Raw genomic sequence first — 20,803 nt, 5'->3', positions numbered from 1 at the left:
AAGGCTATTCTCAAAGTCCATGATTTTCTTTTCTGTGAAAAGGTTCATTTGTACTGTATATTAGATACCAGATATAAGTGATATCATGTGGTATTTGTCTTTCTCTTTCTGACTTCACTCAGTATGAGAGTCTGTAGTTCCATCCATGTTGCTGCAAATGGCATTATTTCATTCTTTCTTATGGCTGAGCAGTATTCCATTGTGTATATATAATACCACATCTTCCTAATCTAATCATCGTCAATGGACATTTGGGTTGTTTCCCTGTCTTGGCTATTGTGAATAGAGCTGCAATGAACATGTGGGTGCATGTGTCTTTTTTAAGGCAAGTTTTGTCTGGATATATGCCCAAGAGTGGGATTGCTGGATCACATGGTCGTTCTATATATATATTTCAAAGGTACCACCATATTTTCTCCATAATGGTTGTACCAGCTTACATTCCCACCAACAGTGCAGGAGGGGTCCCTTTTCTCCACATTCCCACCAGCATTTGTTATTTATGGACTTCTTAATGATGGCCATTCTGACTGGTGTGAGGTATTATCTTGCGGTAGTTTTGATTTGCATTTCTCTAATAATCAGGAATGTTGAGCATTTTCTTCATGCGCTTGGCCATTTGTATATCTTCCTTGGAGATATACATATATATATATATATATATATATATATATATATAGTCTTTTGCCCATTTTTACATTGGATTGTTGGATGTTTTGTTGTTGAGTTATATAAGTCATTTGTAAATTTTAGAGATTAAGCCCTTGTCAGTTGCATCGTTTAAAACTATTTTCTCCCATTCTGTAAGTTGTCTTTTGTTGTTGTTGTTGTTGTTTTGGTTCCTTTGCTGTGCAAAATCTTGTCTGTTTTGTTAGATCCCATTGGTTTATTTTTGCTTTTATTTCTCTTGGCTTTGTTTTTAAATTCACCTGTGACCGCCATAAGCTGACGGGACACAAAACTCTGAGAGTCACTTGACACTGGAGACCCAAGTTCTTGGAGCCAGTGTCTGGTGGTGGATGAGAAGTATACTGTCTGCACTTTCAGGATCCCATTGCTCTTTCTTCCTCATGTGAAGGCACTCCCAGGGCAGGATGGCTTATGGAGCAGGATGGCTTATGGAGCACGTCTCTGGGATCACGGATGTGCTCCAGCCTCCTTCAGCTCATCTCAGCCTGGACAGCTCACCCAAGGCTGATGTGCACATCATGTTTGAGAGAGAGCTCCATGTCCACCTGCCTGGGGACCCTCCCCACCAGAAGGGAGTCTAGAGGAATGTGTGAAGGGGAGGCTGGGCTTCTCTGCACACTTGCTCTCACAGACCCGCCCACCTGGTCTCCTGGGCTTGACCAGGCCCAGGACAGAGGCTCAGGGCAGCAGGGCCTGGGGCCCCTGGTTCCCTGAGAATCCACCACTTATCCAGGCAGCCCTGGCCCTGCTCCCCACACCCCAGTCATGTGCATACTGTGTCCTCTCCTCAGGCCTGCCCAGTTCTCATCCCTCCTTGTCCTTCCAAGTCTCAGGGCAAATCCTGACAGGCACGCTATGTTTATGTAGATGCCTGTTGCCTCGTTTTGGGGCAAGGAATTTGGATACATTCCTTCACCTCTGATTGTGCTTTTATCCTCTCTGAGGAGCTGGGAAAGTCAGGGTGGTGTGTGAGCAATAAGGTTCTGCCAGATACCTAAGATCACCCCAGGTAATAAGGGAGTCCTGGTTGTGTGGAGGTTTTTGTCCTTCCCTCCCCCAGGTGCCAGCACAGGATCAGGCCCATGCCAGGAACTCCCTGGGTGGCATGGACTGGTTAACAGAACCATTGACTGCCTGGAGAGTGGCAACATAGCCATGGCCCTTCTTCCACCCTGCCCTCATTGGGGGAAGGAAATGAGCAGTAATTAGAGGAGAGAAATGAGGAAGGAGGGAGTCGGAAGCAGGGGTGCTAGAGGAAGGCCAGGGCATGCTCCGAGGTGCATGGGGACAGAGGCAGCCTGTGTGTGGAGCAGGAAGACACAGATCTTATTCCAAGTCACCTTGAGGGAAGCAGAGGGCTGCAGCAGGATCTTGAGGATCAGAGTCCTTCTCCACTGTAGATGTGAACCAGCTGAGGCCCTGGGAGGTCCGTGGAGGTGAGGACAGAAAGGGGCCTGAGACTGAGCTCCCTGCAGCATCATGGTCCTGATGTTCCATCTTGCTTCTCAATCACCCCTTTCCTTTCCCATGGCCTCCCCGACCTGGTGGCTTCCCCTGGACACAGAACGTTACATGGCAGATAACGAGAATTCTGACAAGGACAGTAGCAGTAAGCTAGTAATCTATTTCCTCTTTCATGTCCTTTTGTTTTCCTCTCTTTGTGTCACCCACAGACTCTTCCTTGTAAGTCTTTCCCACCTCCTCTCTCCAACCTTTTATGATACTTATCATGATGGATTTGGTCTCAGGTGGACCCTGGGAGTCCTGCGATAAAATGGACACCATCTCTGCAGCTTTCCTCCCACTTCCTTAGCATCTTGCCAGCATCCATCCTCAGCTCTGCACCTTTGAGTCCAGCTGAGCTGTCCTGAGGGGTCTGAGCAGGAGATGGGAGTAGAGTGAGCTGCTCTTGACCTGCCCAGCTAGAGGGGCCACAATAAATCCCCCCTGCCCTGGGTGCCCCCCGACCAGGGTGTTTTCCTGCCCCAGGTGGCTGTGGGCCAGCATGACTGTTCTTTTCTTTCCAGAAGTCAAGACAGTTCTAGCTTACAACTTTTCTGTGAAGACAGAAAACAAATATTCATACAAAGAAGAAAAAGATTTCTCTAGAGTTTGGCGGAAAGAGTCTTTTCCCCACTAAAATATCTAAGATTTAATCCCAGCTGTAATAAAACTCTAAATCAGTGTTCAGTCTCTGACTCAGTTTCCTCTTTGAAGAATAAATAATTTGCATGGTTGATGTCAAGGAAATTTTATTTGCTCAGATATAACCATTGATTTGCAATCTTCTTGACAACTATCTGTATTGTTAGCTTGCTACCCAAGCTGATGTGGACATTATATTTTCAAAGAAGAAATACAAAATATACACAAAATGTACATAGATAAAAAAATTGTGAGTAATTTTTGGACTGTATTTAGTAAAGCCTTCAAATTTTCCTCTCAGTGATTGACTAAAACTACTGTTAAAGCTGTATGTGTGATGATTTTAGTACTGACTGAGATGACTACCTCCTTAATGTAAGGTTACACTAAGTTCTTCTGGGAGGGGCGATGTGTATGTGTGAGTGTAAAGATGCTCTACCTATCTGGAATGGGTTATAACCATGAATGCAGAGACATTCTTTAAGGGTGTTGTTTGGCCTGTGATCTAATGCCTTTTTGAGAAAGGTATCCATTGATATATTAAAAGTCATAGCTCTGTTGATGTATGTCTTGCCACCAACGTTTGGCATCTTGGCAGCACTTCTCCACTTCTCGGTGGGCATTAGGGGTGAGCAGCCTGCTTTGCCTGGATCTTGCTCTCATCAGTTGTGGCAGGGCCTCATTTCTGTCTCTCATGGTTAGTTATACTTCACTCTGCCCTGTGATTCCCACAATCCTCAATGTCTTCACTACTGACGTACTTGGCATATGACTTTTAACCTTTCCCTCTACTCTTGTAGCAAAAAGGCATGGGCCACTTGTCCTCAGGGCTGAGTTTTAACATCTGTCCTGAAGGACTGTGTTCAGAGAAAACAAGGAGCACTTGGTCCACACGGGTTTTCTCTTGCTTTCTCCGGACTCCTAGTAAATCCTGTAACAGTCATCACAAGCCTCATTTTTGCTTCCTATCATAAACTTTCCAAGGACTGAAAAATATTAAGTAAAGAAAATAAAACCCTTCTTTCTCAAGGTTAATAAACCTTACAATAGAAACATATATTTACGATTACTGTCCTTTCATCAAATCTTGCCTATCACTAAATCATATTTTTGGAAGGAAATTCCTTATAGCTTTTTAGGTTTTCATTCTTTCATTAGAGAAGTTTATTGCTGCTTAGTTGATCCTGTTCCACAGGTCACCTTTCAAAATACTTTACTTTGTTTTGCTTTTCAGATTATTTCTGTGGTCTTGTCAAAGGTTTGCAGCAATATATTACTATTATCCATGTCTACAATACCATAATGCATTTTTATAATGAACACCACTTTCTAAGCAGAAAACAACTTTTTGTGTGACTTTCTCTGAAAATTGATGAATATTCTTCAGCTAGGAACATGGCCCTTTTCTAATAGAAATGTATTGAGAATGCTTAATGGATTTTGAGGAGCATGGTGATGTATCATGGATCATATGTGATTAGAAGCAAGAAGGAAAAGAAACTGTTGATGCCTTGGTTTCTTTAACAGTCTCTCAGTGTTGGCATAAATTCCTACAGACCATCCACTCATCTTCACCACGCCTCCTTCCATGTAGGTTCAGCTGTTTTGACAGGATAATCTGAATATGTTTCCTGATGAAAAAGATACTTTGCTGCCTAGATTGTTCTGTGATAAGCACTGTTAAAGAGCATATTTAATGAATTGCAAAATTCTCAGAAGGAGAAGGTAGATGAAGAAAAGCCGCAAAGACATTATAAAAGGTAAGGAAAAGGAGAGTGGGCAGATAATAAGAAAGGGGAGTGGAAGGGAAAACAACTGTACAACTTTACCAGTGTGATGGTAAAAAAGGAGAATTAAGGGATACTTCATGCAGGGCAAAACACAAAAGTATTCATTTTTAACTTTCTCATATTTGTTTTTGACGAAAGATGTGTGTGTATGTAATTATTATTCTCCATTTAGTGAATATCAGTGGTGTGTATACAAAATGGCACAAAACTGATTTTCTTTCCTTAGGTCTCCTGACTAGCTGGAAGAAAAAATTCCATATGTGTTGATTAAGCCATAAACTCTTGAGGTATCAGTTTAATACACTGGTGGAAAAAAGCCCTAAAATTAGGAAAAGCTTATTGAAATGAAAATTCTTTACTTCATTCAGTTCATAGATTCAAAAGAGTTTGGGGATGAATTAGGAATTTATCCTAAAAACTAGTCTTTCATATCAGAGTTGAAAAACTCGGAATCTAAGTCTCATAGTAATCTCTTTTAGGATTTTGAAAACTGTGACCTGAGGGCCACATCTGGTCTGTCACCTGTTTTTTTGTTGAAGCTGTATGGTAACTCTCACTTGCACCTTTGTTTACATGTGTCTGTTTCATCTGGCTGCTTTGGTGCTACAAACCAGAGGTTAATTGTTGTCGCAGAGACTGTATGTTCCACAAAGCCAAGACTGTTTATTATTTGACTGTATAAAAATTTTGTTGACTTCTGTATTTATTTTAAACATACCTATTCAGGTTCAACTTGAATCTTTCTAAGAATTTTCTTGCAATTTTCCCTGCCCACACTGCCTTCTGTATCTGTAGATTGTTGTTAAAATTATAGATATATCCATACCATCCACAGCTTAACTAAACTTCAGGTAAGTTTTTTTTTCTTTCTTCATTACCTTATTCTTGGAGCATTTATATGAGAAAACAAAATTTTAAATTCCTTCTCCTTCCCTAGGATATGTGAAAGTTTTACAACCCAGGAATGTCTTGCTCAAGAACCTGGGAGACTTCCTTTCTCAAAGTAATAATTGAGAAAGATAAGAGCCCTTTATTCCAGTCTCTGTGCAGAGGTAGATGCTAACTTCCATTAGTGCTACTTAGAAGGCTACCCTTCAGGCTAAGGACTGGGAGTACTTTTTAGTTAGTTCACTCTGTGTTTAAAAATCCACCCCCACCTTTGTTTTAGAGGAGCTGAGTTCAGTCTCTTGCAATAATCTTGCAGTAATCTTGACCTTCAGCAAATTTTTCTTGCATTTTTTTTTTGTTTTTGTTTTTTTTTAAGGCTGTGCCCTAGGCTTATGGAAGTTCTAAGGCTAGGGGTTGCCTTGGGCACATCTGTGGGCCACAGCCACAGCAATGAGGAGCCACGCCTCACCTGTGACCTACCCCACCACTCACAGCAACATTGAATCCTTAAGCCACTGAGGGAGGCCAGGGATTGAACCTGCATCCTGATGGATAGTAGTCAGATTGGTTTCCACTGAGCTGCTACAGGAACTCCTATCTCAAAGTTTTGGATAAAGTTTTCCTTGCCAACTTGATTCTATCTAGTGCAATACTTTTTTGAAATATCTGTGACTCTTTTCTATCAAATATAAAAGTCTTACTCTCAAAATCCATAGTGATGGCTGCCTTAGTGAGTTTGGGCTGCTGCAACAGAATACACTGCATGGGGTGGCTTACACAATAATTATTTGTTTCTCATATTTCTAACAGTTAAACATTCAGGGTAAGGTGGAACAAAGTCAGGTTCTGAGGAATGCCATGTTTCTGATTTACACGGGGTGGGTCATTTTTCTCATGCATCCTCACATGACAAAAAATAAAAAAGAACAAAGAGGAAAAGAGTAGAGCTCTATTCCTCCTAGAGGGACTTCACCTTCATAAACTAATTGCCTCCCAAAGGCCCCAGCTCCCGGTACCATCCCTCTGGAGGTTGGTGTTCCAATATAGGATACAGTATGGGGCATCACAAAGATGCAGTCCACAAGCATAGTAGCTTATGCTATTTATAGTCAGTGGGATTTGGTTAGACTGTTCATGATACTCTGCATGTAAGAGTGATAGTCTCCAAGTTGGCCTTATTTCATCATTTTTATGTATTTACCTTGCTTCATTATTATAAATAGTCACCAACTATAAAAACAGTTGTTGGATCAAAGATAGGAGGATTTTCAAAGGAAAAAATATATGACTGGGTCAAAGAAATACCAATCAGGTTGGCATTTGAATCTATATCAAAACTCAGTTAACTCTGCACTAGTAAAATCAATAATAGGACATTTACAGATTTCTTTTAATCACAAACTCATTTAATATGTGTTAACTAACATTTACTGAGTGTGGCCCTCTTTCCCAGCAAACACCTACAAGTTCATTATTGGATAAAGAGGCACATCGTAAACCTAATCTGTTTAAATGGATGAATCATTGGTGCCCCATCATTATCACATCCAAAATGTTCTGAGAGTTTTATTTGAGACATAAATAACCACATGTGCTTTACAACACATTTTATGAATGGACTGGGATATTTCTGGCTGTACATAACTTCTGGGGAAAAAGTCATATCCTCTTCCTAAAAAATTGATTGGCCTCCTTTGACATGCATCTTTAGAAATACAATTGTTTAACAGAAAAATTTGTCTTGAAACACCTCTACTTATTTTCCTAATTAGTGGAAGCTTAAAGGAATATTTAACCCTTAGAATGAGTAATGGTCATAATATTCTTCCTACTTTTATTTCTCAAAGCCAGAAATTACAAAAATGTTTACTGAAATTTTTTTGGCAAATAAAAAAATTTTCTAATGATGCAAGTATGAGTAACTGTAGTAAATGGAAAGAATGTGACAAATTGGAAAATTACTTGCAGTACACACCAAAAATACAAGTTTTTGTGAGGAGAAAAAGTGTATTGATAGGACACTACAGAATAGCAGTCGACATGAAACATGAAAACATTAACTTTGGTTATAATAAGCTTAAATCTCACATTTTGAAATGGTATTATCTGTCAATGTCCAGTGACTCAGGAAGAGCAGAAATGGAGGGGTATTATAAGTTAAACAGTAATGGGACTTCTTTAAATTCTCCACATGCTGGCTTTTTGCCTCTTCACCCTGCAAGGTTAACTCTCAACTCTTTCTGGGGGACAGGTCATTTTCTCTGATAGAAAATTATTTTCTTAATCAGAGAGTTATGTGGGAGCCTGAGATTCAGTTTTGGAAATAAAATGTTTCCTCTGAAAAGACAAGCTTGTCCATGAAAACACCCTCTCTGCCAGCAGCAGTTGGACCCATCCTGGGCAGGGTTGACTTCCCTCTGAAAGTTCTATTATGACACGTCACCATGGTAATGCAATTATGGACTAAGTTCTATTATGACACGTCACCATGGTAATGTGGTTATGCATCTCATGGTCAGACTATCACTCTGTGGTGAGAGTTTGGTATCTGTTGGCCACTTCGAAGCTCTGCCTTCGTAGTTCCCACTTCAGAAATGGGAAATTTTAGTTCCTGTCCCACAGGTAAGTTTACATGGATCCCCTAAAGTCTGTTCCTTCAAATGGGCTCACTAATTTTGCTCATTTTCCTCATCTTTTATTTTTTTCTCATTTATATCACTCTAAACTATCTATAGAGTTATAAGTGTAACTTCCAGTTTTGTTGTGTTAATTAATATGTCTGGTCCACCAGCCTGAAATGTTTTCCTGAATGTAGAGAACCATATTATTTCCTAATGCCAATTTTGTTCAGTCTCAACCAGAGAAAAGACAAAGGGAATGCACCCACACTGCTCCCACTGAAGCAGGTGAAACTGGATGCCTCCCCAGGAATGGACATTCCAGGGGGAGCAGGGATTTAGAGCTCAGCTCTTCTGAATATAGCTGTCAAAATCTGAAACCAAATATTGGGGGTCTAAATACAGAGTGTTATAAAGCAAGGAAACTGGGATTCACTGGCAGGATTCCCATGAGTTGATGTGGACAGGATCACGGGCTGTTTGGGTATTGCCAGGGTGTTTGATGAGAAGGAACAGTGTGATCACTGAGTGGAATGAACATGTGGTCACCGATGGAACGAGGTTCAGTCTGGGGATCCTCAAGGAGCAATCTGGGTGGGGTTGCCTGCCTCTTGAGCATGAGTGTGGCTTTCAAATGGATGTGGGACACTGTTGCCTTCTTCTCCAAGCATCTAGAGATGGATGAGGTGTCGATAGAGCAGAATTTTGGTGAGGACTTGAGCCCTGCCCATCCTTAGGCAGCCCTTCATACAGGCTGCTCAGAGGGGTACTCAAATCAATTATTGGTACTCAAATCAATTATTACTTGCCTCTACGCCCGGGGTTGGTCCATTGAAAGGAAGCTGGTCCTTGGCAAAGCCATCATGTGGAGTTTGGTTTAGAATGTTCTGAGCTCTGGGTCAAGTGGTCATTGGGAAGCTCCTCTGGACAAAGACAGCGGACAGGAAGAAGATTCTGGGAGAACAAGAGCAGTTAGAATCCCTAGGTCCTTCAGAGGGGCTTTGTTTGGGAGAAATGTTTATATTGTGGATCAGGGGGAAAAAGATGGGGATCAAAGGCAGAGTGAGGGTGTGGGCTTTTCTCTAAGATCAGGCAGTTCCTCTGGGACATCAGAACTCACCCACAGAAACCATGGGGCAGGAGGGGTTGAGAGAGACTGAGGGGAGCTCCTGATTCAGGTGTCCAGGGCATGATCTCAGAACCCTGGGCAAGGATTTCTGTCCTCAGGAAACCAGGTCCATTCCTGCCACATATCTGTCACTGAACATTGTTGTGACTCTTGGAAAGTCACTTCATCCCTCTAGATGTAAGTGTCCCCCACTGTACTCTGTGGGTTATAACCCCTGTTTGCACTTCCTCCCCTTCAACTGGACTGGGTATCAGAGGAGGTGAAAATAGATGCTGTCCATGAGCTGCGAAGCATCATTCCCATGAAGATGCTGGGGCATAAGCTTCCACCCTTCCTGACCTGAGGCATCCATTTACCCTCTCTGGTTTCAACCACCACTGAATGTCTAGCTTACTCTTGCCATCACTCAAGGCTGAACACATACGGAGCATTGATGGAGCACCCATCCTTCAATTTTCTAAAATGTTACCCGTACTGCCTGAAGTGGTCCTCATGACGTAATACTAAAAGTTGGCCAGATTACCATTTCTACATCTTAGGACAGGGCATTGAGGCACCTAGGGATCTACAACCCTTTCCCAAGTTCATGATTCTTCTAAATGTGTTTGAACCAGACCATTAGGCACAATCACTGTGCTTTCCTGTGTTTCTAGAAGGTCTCAGTTAAACAAAGGTATTTGTTCGTAAATCCTGTCTATTAGTTGTTTTAAACTGCTCAATCTTCTATGACTGTTTTGATCCAGGAAGCTCTTTTGGGCAGCTGGTGAGCCAGGGGACCAAATGATTAAATGGAATTAATGAGTACTAATTTCCCTATTTTCTGACAGCAAGTTGTCAACAGTTCTCTCTGTGGTAATACATTTTGTAGGATCCTGCTTCCAGATTAAAAGTAGCCAGCCTCCGAGGTCACAAGGATGAAACTCTGGTTGACGCAAAAACGTACACTCCTGCACCACAAGTAGGTGCACCCTACAATTGAGTCAGTTGAATGTACTGTTTAGATTTTCTCATTAAGTTCCTGCAAAAATAATTTTTCTTTAGTGTCCTCTATTTAAGAACGTACTATGAAAAATTATGTGATGTCTTTTTTGTATGTGTGCGTCCAAGTTGAGTCCTGTTTAATCAGTTGGTACTGTTATCACTGTGGAAATAAAAATACATTGAAATCTCAACAGCTGGTTGATGTTTAAGAGTGAAGTTGATCTCTAGCTAGGGTGTAGATGCTAGCTGGTTTTTGGACATTAGCTGATGTGCCTCCCTCAGGAAACTGTGTTTCCAGGTTTCATTAAATTATTAGACATTTTTTAGACCTGGAATATATCTGCAAAGAAATCAAACAGATGACACAGATGGTTCCTGAATCCTATCGCTCCAGGTTTAGCCATGATAACATTTAACATGCTTTTGGTACCTTTATTACAATTAGTGAGATAATATGGATACATTTTTATTAAGGAGAAATCTGTAGTTTGCTTTAAGATTCATACTTGGTGTTCTTGAAAGCTCTGCTATTTGGCAAATGCACACTATTGCCTGTCCCCATTATACCACAGAGAAATCTACACTCTAATGCTCCCTGGCATGTTTCTCCCAAGAGTCAAAAGGTAGGCAGTACCCAAAGGCTCTGAATAATGTGTGATGAATGGAATGACTGGAAAAATAAAATGGGAAGTGTAACACAAAATGGAATAGTCTTCAGCCACAGTGTGGAGTTAAAGCTTGAGCTATGCTAGAGTATGGGTGGACCAAATAATACAAAACTCTATTGTGGAGAGAGAAGTAAGGCAGGCACACCAAGCCAAATATCATGCTAATTGCATAGGCAAATTCATATAGCAGAAGTAGAAATTACCAAGGCCTGGTGGCCAGGGGAAGGTGAATTGTGACCTAATGGGTATAGAGGTCATGTTATGATGACAAAGATGTGGCTAGAGCTAGCATTGATGGGTCCTGAACAATGTGGAAGTAAAAGATGCTATGGAACTGTGTACTTAAAAATTATGCAAAGTTCTGTGTCATCACACTAACGGAAGTAAAAAAATCATCAAGCAGAAGAGATGCAGAGCAGAAGCAGGGCATGTGAATATGTGGGAGATAAAATGGTCTCGTAACATTTCAAGAAGTGGTGGGAATCACCTTGAGATTTAAAATGGGCTGGAGGAGTCATTGGACTCTGTCCTTGAAACATAGCATGACTTATTTTTGTTATGTTTTTACGGCCACACCTGTGGCATATGGAAGTTCCCAGGCTAGGGACTGACTCAGAGCTGTACCCCAGCCATGGCAACACCAGATCCAAGGCGCATCTGCACACTTTACTGCATCGTGCAGTAATGCTGTCTCCTTTACCCTCTGGGGACGGCCTTTCATTCAGGGGACCTGCACACATTTTGTGGACAATACTGGGAGAAAAATAGTGATGTGACTGGTAGTGATCATCTTTACTGACAGGATTTTGGTAATGTCACATATTCAGTATTTGATTTTCTTTAGGAGAAAGAGTTTGGGAATACATTTATTAGCATACTTTTCCTAGACTAGAAGTCAATCCTCCATGAAAGTTTAAACTCTAATTAAGTACAAAGACTTATGGAAGAGATGATAAATACAGTCACTACAATGTGGCTTTTTGGGAGCAGATAAACTGAGAAGTCACAAAGACAGTATCTATTTAGCAGAAATTTCAGACCAGCAGGAGGCATCTGGGTCTCTATGATTGAAACACAGCTTGCTTTGGAGTGGCTTTTCCCATTGATTAGGTTCCCCTTAGCTAGAAAACTGAAGGTCTGTTTTCATGTCTTTCCTGCTCTCCTCCTTCGCTTTCTTTCCTCCACTAAAGGGGCTGAACCTGCAGCAACTCAGTCCACACGTATTATCCTCTCACACCTGTACACTCCCTCCCCATATCTCACCAAAAAAAAAAAAAAAAAAAACTCCCTGAGTGATTCCTCAGCATCATGGTCAGTGTCCCGATAATTCCTCTGTGTCCCTCTAGCTCCCCCACCCCAAGATGCAATGGAGGAATTGCCCACCTTTGAGGTAGAAGAAAAGACTCTTTCCGACATTGAGGTGAGCTCCTCTTTCTTTATCTCAGATGAAAATGCAGCTTCATTTCTTTTTTCAGTCAAAGGCAGTTATAAAATTCAGACCATATACGTTATAGCTGATGTATACAGTTTCCTTGGTTGGAGCATGTTGAGGGAAAATCAACTACAACAGAGACCTGATTCATTAAATCTTTCCCCCAATGTTAGCATCAAATAACTACTGTCCTAAGAGCAGGCCCTTTCCCCAGCAGAATATTTTCCTCCTTGAAGGAGGAAACTTTTATGATACCTGTTTCAAATTGGACCTGAGAAGTCTTCCAGGAAAAGCTAGATCCTTTCCCGCTGATGTCTTCTCAGGTTCCTTTGGGGACCGTCGACTCAAGGACAGTTTCCCAGTTAGTTTTCTGAGGACAAAGAGGGAACAGAAGGCCTGTGAGCTCAGAGCACAGGAAGCTTAGATCCTCACACTGTCCTTATTTTTGTTTTTTCTCTAGTTGCAGAGACAGAACATTGTCAAGAAAATTCATATATATTATGAGAGGGACACTCCACCGATGAACAATCAGGGTGAAGGAGAAAAAGGTGGGGCTCTCTTGCTGGCTTTGATGGGAGAGCCGCCAGATTCCGGGTTCCTGGTGGGAATGAGGGCTGGGTCTGTAGAGCAAGTGCCTGTTGCCTAGTGAGGAGCAGTGCCAAGTACTATGGTCCTGGAAGACACTACATCATTGGGTCTCTGGGCATGTGGGTGTCTAGGTGTGAGCCTAGGTGGTGTGATTGTGGATCTGCACGTGTGTGATGCGTGGTTCTTCAGGATGTATTTCCTGCTTACACAGACAGTACACCCACCACCTTTCTTTAGGAAAAATCCCATCACCTTTGCACATCACCTCTCCTGTCACACCTGCATCCTTCACCACAGCTGTTCCCAGTTGGCTTACCATTCCCGATGCTCAGGCAGAGATGGTGCCGAGACAGCTGGCCCAAGCTCTCGACCCCCTGAGTGGAGAAGCCAAAATGGGAACCAGGCGAGGGTCCCCATATGGATTCTCTGGACCCAAGACCAGCACCTGTCCCTCAGCCAGGGGAACATCAGTCATGGGGAAAGAAGTGGGTTTGGGGGGGGGGTCTCTGCTCCCTGTCCATGCCTGGCAGTACCAGGGTCTCCAGAGGTCACAGACCTGCCCATTGTTATAAGGTGGCATATAGTGGTCACAGAACCCAGGCAGCTCTGGGTGGACTTTACAGTCACGTTGGCACAGACCTTGGTGGGAATGGCTCCTCCTCAGCTCACAGATTCTGAGAGGGCTGAGGCCCCCATGAGACAATGTAGGTCGTGCACACTTTGCGTAGAAAAGGAACCCTTTGAGACAAAACTATGATGTGATTGATAGCAGCTGATTTTTAATGTAGGATTTCAGTATAGCCAAATCTTCTACAGCTGATTTTCTGTAAGACCAGTGGTTTGTGAATCCATTTATTAGCATACTTTTCCCTACAATGGCAATCAGCCTTCAAGTGAAGTTTAAACTTTTTAAAAATGATTTTTCTTTTTTCCATTAGAGTTGATTTGCAGTGTTCTGTCCATTTCTACTGTAGGGCAAAGTGACCCAGGCACACACATAAACACATCCTTTTTCTCACAGTATCCTCCACCATGTTCCATTGTTAGTGACTATATGGTGTTCCCTCTGCTATGCAGCAGGATCTCATTGCTTATCCACTCCAGATGGAATAGTTTGCATCACTTAACCCCAGATTCCCAGGCCATCCTACTCCCTCCCCCTTCCCCTCTGCTACCGCATGTCTTTTCTCCAAGTCCATGAGATTCTTTTCTGTGGGAAGGTTCATTTGTGCTGTATGTTAGATTCTAGATATAAGTGATGTCGTCTGGTGTTTGTCTCTCTTTCTGACTTAGTTCACTTAGTAGGAGGGTCTCTAGTTCCATCCACGTTGCTGAAAATGGCATTATTTTGTTCTTTCTATGGTTGAGTTGTATTCTGTTGTGTATACATGCCACGTCTTCTGAATCCATCCATTTGTTGGTGGACGTTCAGGTTGTTTCCATGTCTCGGCTAGTGTGAATAGGGCTGCGGTGAACATAATGGGTGCATGTGTCTATTTCAAGGAAAGTCTTGTCTGGATATATGCCCACGAGTGGGATTGCTGGGTCACATGCTAGTTCTGTATATAGTTTTCTGAGGTACCTGCGGAGTGTTTTCCATGGCGGTTGTACCAATTTACATTCCCACCAACAGTGGAGGCAGGTCCCCTCTTCTCCACACCCTCTCCAGCACTTGTTATTGGTTGACTTGTAAATGATGGCCATTCTGACCGGTGTGAGGTGCTCCTTCATAGTACCTTTGATTTGCCTTTCTCTAATAATTAGTGATGTTGAGCATTTTCCCATGTGCCTGTTGGCCATCTGTATATCTTCCTTGGGTAAATGTCTATTCTTAGTTCTTTTACCCATTTTTCAAATGGGTTGTTGGTTTTTTGGCTGTCGAGTTGTCTATGTGTTTTTGCATAATTTAGAGGTTAAGCCCTTGCCAGCTGCATCATTCAAAACGATTTTCTCCCATTCCATAGGTTGTCTTTTTTTTTTTTTTTATGGTTTCCATTGCTGTGCCAAAGCTTGTCAGTTTGATTAAGACCCATTGGGACCGACCCATTGGTTTATTTTTGCTTTTAATTCTTTTCCCTTACAGTCTGATGTAAGAAAACATTTGTAAGGTTGATGTCAGAGACTGATTTGCCTGCGTTCTCCTCTAGGATTTTGATGGTGTCTTGCCTTACATTTAAGTCTTTAAGCCCTTTTGGGTTTATTTTTCTGCAAGGTGTCAGGGTTTCACTGATATTCATGCGGCTGTCCCGTTTTCCCAGCACCACTTGCTGAAGAGACCATCTTTTACCCGAACTTTTACATTCTTGCCTCCTTTGTTGAAGATTAATTGACCGTAGGTGTCTGGGTTTATTTCTAGGTTGTGTATTCTGGTCCATGGGGCTATGTGTCTGTTTTGGTACCAGGACCACACTGTCTTGATTACCATAGCTTTGGAATATTGCCCAAAGTCTCCTGCTTGGTTTCTGTTCCTCAGGATTGCTTTGGCAATTCTGGCTCTTTTATGGGTCCATATAAATGTTTGGATTGTTGGTTCTAGTGTGGTGAAAAATGTCATGGGTAATTTGATAGTGATTGCATTGACTCTGTAGATTTCTTTGGGTAGGATGGCCGTTTTTACCATATCCATTTATCCAACCCTGGAGCATGGAATATCTTTCCATTTCTTTGGATCCTCTCTAATTTCCTCAATTAATGTTTTATCGTTCCCACCATACAAGTCTTTTGCCTCCTTGCTCAGGTTTATTCCCAGGTATTTACTTTTCATGGGGGTGATTTGAAAAGGTATTGTATTTTTGCAGTCCTTTTCTGGTACTTCATTTCTAGTGTACAGAAAGGCAACTGATTGCTGAGCGTTAGTTTTGTGCCCTGCTACACTGCGGAATTTGTTGATTAGGTCAAGGAGATTTTGTGTGGAGTCCTTAGGGTTTTTGATATTTAGTATCATGTCATCTGCATAGCGTGACAATTTTACCTCCCCTCTTCCAATCTGGACACCGTTTATTCCTTTTGTTTGTCTGATCGCTGTGGCTAGGACTTCCAATAAGTATGTTGGATAAAAGTCAGGAGAGTGGGCATCCTTGTCTTGGTCCAGATTTTAGAAGGCTGGCTTTCAGCTTTTCTCCATGGAGTATGATATTTGCTGTGGGCGTGTCATAAATGGCTTTGATTATGTTAAGGTAAGTTCCCTCTGTACCCACTTGGGTAAGAGGTTTTATCCTGAATGGATGTTGCACTTTTTCAAAGGCTTTTTCTACATCTATTGAGATGATCATGTGGTTTTTGACTTTTCTTTTGTTAACGTGGTGTATGCCATTGATTGATTTGTGTCTGGTGAACCATCCTTGTGCACCTGGGATGAATCGCACTTGGTCGTGGTGTATGATCTGTTTTATAGGTTGTTGGATTCGGTTGGCTAAAATTTTGTTGAGAATGCTTGCATCTATGTTCATCGCAGATACTGGCCTTTAGGTTTTGTTCTTCTTTTTCTAGTTCATTTAGGTGGTGGGTAAAGTTGTTGACATGAGGTTTTTCTTCTTTTTTGAGGAAGGCCTGTATCACTATGCCTTTCCCTCTAAGCACTGCTTTTGCAGCATCCCATAGATTTGGAGTGGTTGTGTCTTCAGTATCAGTTGTCCTGAGGTATTTTTCTAATTACCTTTTGGATTTCCTCCTTGACATGTAGAGTTTTTAGTAGCATGTTGTTGAGTCGCCATGTAGTCAGTTTTTTTCTGATTTCTTTCTCTGTGGTTGATTGCTAGTTTCATGCCATTGTGATACTTGAAATGATTTCTATCCTCTTAAATATGTTGAGGTTAGTTTTGTGCCCCTGAACGTGTCAGTCCTTGAGAATGTGCCGTGTACCCTTGAAAAGAATGTATCTAATTCTGCTTTTTTTTTTTTTTTGGATGTAATATACTGAAAATGTCAATGGCATCTAACTTTTTTATTGTGTTGTTTAGGATCTCTGTTGCCCTATCGATTTTCTGTCTAGAGGGTCTGTCCATTGATGTGAGTGGTGTGTTAATGTCTCCTACTATTAGTGTATTCCCATCGATTTCTCCTTTTATGGCTCTTAGCATTTGGGTGTGCATGGGTGCTCCTCTATGAGGGGCATATATATTGATGATGATAATATCCTCTTCTTGAGTGACACTATTTTATCATTAAATACTGTCCTCCTTTGTCTTTCTACATGGCCGTCTTTTTAAAGTCTGCTTTGTCCAATAGGAGTACTGCAACTCCTGCTTTCCTGTCTTGTTCATTGGCATGAAATAGCTTTTGCCATCCCCTCACTTTCCATCTATGTGTCCTTTGCCCTAAGGTGAGTCTCTTGTAGCTAGCACATTGTAGGCTCTTGCTTTTGTATTCGGTCAAGCACTCTCTGCCTTTTGATTGGGGCATTTGGTCCATGGACATTTAAGGCAATTATTGATACATATGCATTTATTGCCACTTTAAACCTCGTTTTCCAATTGAGTCTGTGTTTGTCCTTTGTTCCTTTTTTTGGTTGTATGATTTCTATTTATGCTTGGGTCCCTTTCTTTTTAGTTTTTGTGAATGTAATGTTTGGTTCTGCATTGCAGTTGCCCTATTTTTCGGGTCTGTTAGCCCATTCCTCTATCTGCTAGCACGAGCCTGGTAGTCAGATAGGCTCCCACACATTATAATAAAAAAGAGCCTAGATAGTCTTACTTTCCTTGCTTGCATTTTGTAATTTTGAATTCCTTTTTAACATCTTCATGTTTCTCCTTTTGCTTGTCCTTGTGTGGATTGTCTCTTTTTCAGTAGTTTTTTTTTCTTCTTCTTCTTTTTAGATCTGTGTACTGGATTATTGAAGTGATTGTGTTCCAATTGTGATTTCCAGCATTTTGTTTTTCTTTGTTTTTATTTGGAGAAGCCGTTTCAGTGTGTCTTTTAGAATGGGTTTAGTGTTGCTGTACTCTTCTACCTTTTGTTTGTTGGAGAAATTCCTTATTTCTCCTTCTCTTTTAAAGGGTATTTTTGCTGGGCACAGTATCAAGCCTGCAGATTTTTCCCTTGTAGAACTTCGACTATATCTTGCCACTCTCTTCTGGCCTGTAGAGTTTCTGAATTGAAATCATCTGATAGCCTTATGGGCATTCCCTTATAATTCAAGCTTTGTGTTTCTCTTGCTGCCTTTAGAATTCTCTCTTCTTCTTTTAATTTTGCCATCTTTATTGTAATGTGTCTTGGTGTGGGTCTGTTTGGGTTCACCTTGTTTGGGGCCCTTGGTGCGTCCTGTCTGTTGCCTTTAGATTTGGAAAGTTTTCAGACATGATTACTTTGAACATAGTTTCAATCCCCTTTTCTCTCTCTTCTTCTGGAATTCCTCTTATGCGTAGATTGATTGTTTTACCCCATAGATCTCTTATATTGTTTTCCTGTTGTTTCATTTGGTTTTCCGTATGCTGTCCTGATTGGGTCATTTCCATTATTTTATCTTCCAAGTCCCTAATTCATCCCCCTGCATTATTTATTTATTTATTTATTTATTGTCTTTTTGCCATTTTCTTGGGCTACTCTCGCAGCATATGGAGGTTCCCAGGCTAGGGTCGAATCGGAGCTGTAGCCACCAGCCTACGCCAGAGCCACAGCAACGCTGTATCCAAGCTGTGGCTGCAACCTACACCACAGCTCACAGCAACGCCGGATCGTTAACCCACTGAGCAAGGCCAGGGATCGAACCCGCAACCTCATGGTTCCTAGTCGGGTTCGTTAACCACTGGGCCACGACGGGAACCCCCCTGCATTGTTCATTCTGGTCTTTAGTGCCTTTAACTCAGTTTGCATCTCTGCAAACGAATTTTCTAATTGTTCTTGAGCTCCTCCTGATATTTTCTAGTTCCTTTCTAATGTAATCTGCTTTCCTTTTTCTATCTGTTCTTGAAAGAAAAATGTATATCTTCTAGAATCACTTATTTGGGGAGGAAATCCTTAGAAGGTGGGAAAGGTGGCACATTCTTGCTGGTTTTAGTGGGGAGGACCAGATGGATTCCAGTTTTGTCCTTGGAAGTAGAATGACAGGTTTGCTGATGGAAAGTGATTTCCAGGTGAAGTCGTGAGGCCAGGTACTCTAGTCCCAAGAAAAATCCATATTACCCTGAGATGATGGAGGTTTGTCAGAAGGGCACAAGGTGTGTCTGTATGTGAAATGGCTAGTAGGAGTCTTAGTGTGTCAAAATCCTGACCCGAATCGTTGTCCACATAGATGACCCTGAGGAAGCCATGGACAAGCAGCCCACCATTGGACGAAATGAAGAGTCTGACAGCTCCTCAAACGTTAGTGTGATTTATTTATCTGAGAAAAAACGTAGCCTCAGTTTGACATTTTGAAACGAATACAACTCTGAAAGTCTACAAAGTTCAAATCAGGGGATAAGTAAAATTTTCTGGGGTATATGAATGTTAACTAAATGTCCCAATGGATGACTGATTCAAAAGGACATTTAAAAAGTGACAAGAGCAGATAGAATGTGCAGGTGTGGTTGGAAGCATGGTTAGTAGCAGAGACTCGCCCTCCTTGAAGGAGACTTTGGCAGCTGTGGGTCAGAGTGCACGTAAGAGTTTTTCCAGGAAAATTCGAAGGCTTTCTCCAAGATGACCTCTGTGTTTTTCCTTTGGGACCTGGGACTAAAGGAATTTTACATTTGGGTTTTCTGTGGACAGACAGACAATGAAAAACCTTTGAGTCTGTAGAGCGCGGGAGGCTTAGATGCTGTCACTAAGAATGTGCTTTTCTCTAGATGCTGGATGAGGAGGACACTGACAAAGACGGGATGAGTTTGGAGGTCGACACTCCAGTGACGAACCATCGGGGTGACGACGACGATGACGAAGAAGGTGGGTCTTCCTTGCTGGCATTGGTTGGGGAGGCACCAGATCCGGGGTTCCTTTTGGGAAAGAGGGTTGCTCCCAGCTCATTCCCAGCCATAGTGATGCCCAAGGTGTACACGCCCTGGACACAAGTCTGCCCTGTAGATGGTGCTTTGTGGCAAGATAGGAGGCCCGGGAAGCGAGGTCCACACGTGAGCACGTGTGGTGTGAGCGTGTGGTTCCCCAGAACCTCTTGCCTGTTTCCGCCGCAGAGAGACGCGTCAGCTTCGTGGAGGACAAAGGCCACCCCCTCTGCAGAGCTTCTCTGCGTTCATGCATTCTCCCTTGACCCCCGCTGCTCCCAAGTTGGCTCAATGTCCCCGTTGCTCAGGTGGAGAGGGTGCCGAGCCAGGTGGCCCAAGCCCTTGACCTCCTACGTGGAAAAGCCAAAGGGGGACCCAGGCCGGGTTCCCCATGGGGTTGCTCTGGACCCCTGACCTGTGCCTCTCCCTCAGCAGGGAGTCCTCAGTCATGGAGCCCTGAGGGGCGAGGGCCCCTGTCCCCCGTCCATGGTTGGGTGTAGCAGGGACTCCAGAGGTCCTGTAACACCTGCCCATCTCTAGAAGGTGGGCGGTCGGCGCTGGTGTCTTTGCTTCAACTTGGCCAAAAGAGATCGGGCTCAGGGGTGTGTTTTCTCGTGTTGGATGGTGTCACGTCAAGGCTTCCAACTGACCACCCTAGGTGGCACACACCCGGGGGCTGTTGCACATAAGAGCTCAGCGTGAAACCCCATCGTCAGCCTGGTGTCCAGCACCAGGGTACAGAAGCGTCTGCAGCGCTGGGCAAGGAGGAGTCAGTGCTGAGTCTTTGCGTCTCTCCGTGACGAACTGTCCCAACTTGTAAGGCTCCTATGAGTGTGGGTAGCCTTTCACTCAGGGGACATGCACGCCTCATGTGGCACAGGGAGACGGGGGAGAACAAGCAGGATGTGACTGAACGTGGCTGTTTTTGAGGGTAGGGTTTCCGTAGCGTCATGTCGT

At 42.7% G+C, this 20,803-nt stretch overlaps 1 protein-coding gene across 8 annotated transcripts in view; it reads left to right on the top strand.

Annotated features, from left to right (window-relative positions):
- LOC110258212 (uncharacterized) overlaps positions 1 to 20,803 on the top strand; it is a 201,276-nt gene that overhangs the window by 167,540 nt on the left and 12,933 nt on the right. For 4 of the 8 annotated variants that reach the window (XM_085017280.1, XM_085017277.1, XM_085017278.1 and 1 more), the window contains one exon: positions 2,718 to 2,881. In XM_085017280.1, the coding sequence (XP_084873406.1) occupies positions 2,718 to 2,830 (113 nt within the window). In that variant the 3' untranslated portion in view covers positions 2,831 to 2,881. Of the gene's footprint in view, positions 1 to 2,717; positions 2,882 to 19,158; positions 19,230 to 19,646; positions 19,791 to 20,803 lie in introns of those variants that run through there. The other 4 variants (XM_085017282.1, XM_085017279.1, XM_085017275.1 and 1 more) reach the window with 3 other exon arrangements.

This window comes from Sus scrofa, chromosome 3, assembly GCF_054392235.1.
Source record: "Sus scrofa isolate SSC_HxYL_T2T_F1_AM1 chromosome 3, Sscrofa_HxYL_maternal_Yorkshire_Landrace_v2.0, whole genome shotgun sequence".
Taxonomy (NCBI): domain Eukaryota; kingdom Metazoa; phylum Chordata; class Mammalia; order Artiodactyla; family Suidae; genus Sus; species Sus scrofa.
The sequence above is the reverse complement of the archived record's forward strand: the minus strand, read 5'-3'. Positions and strand labels throughout refer to the sequence as shown.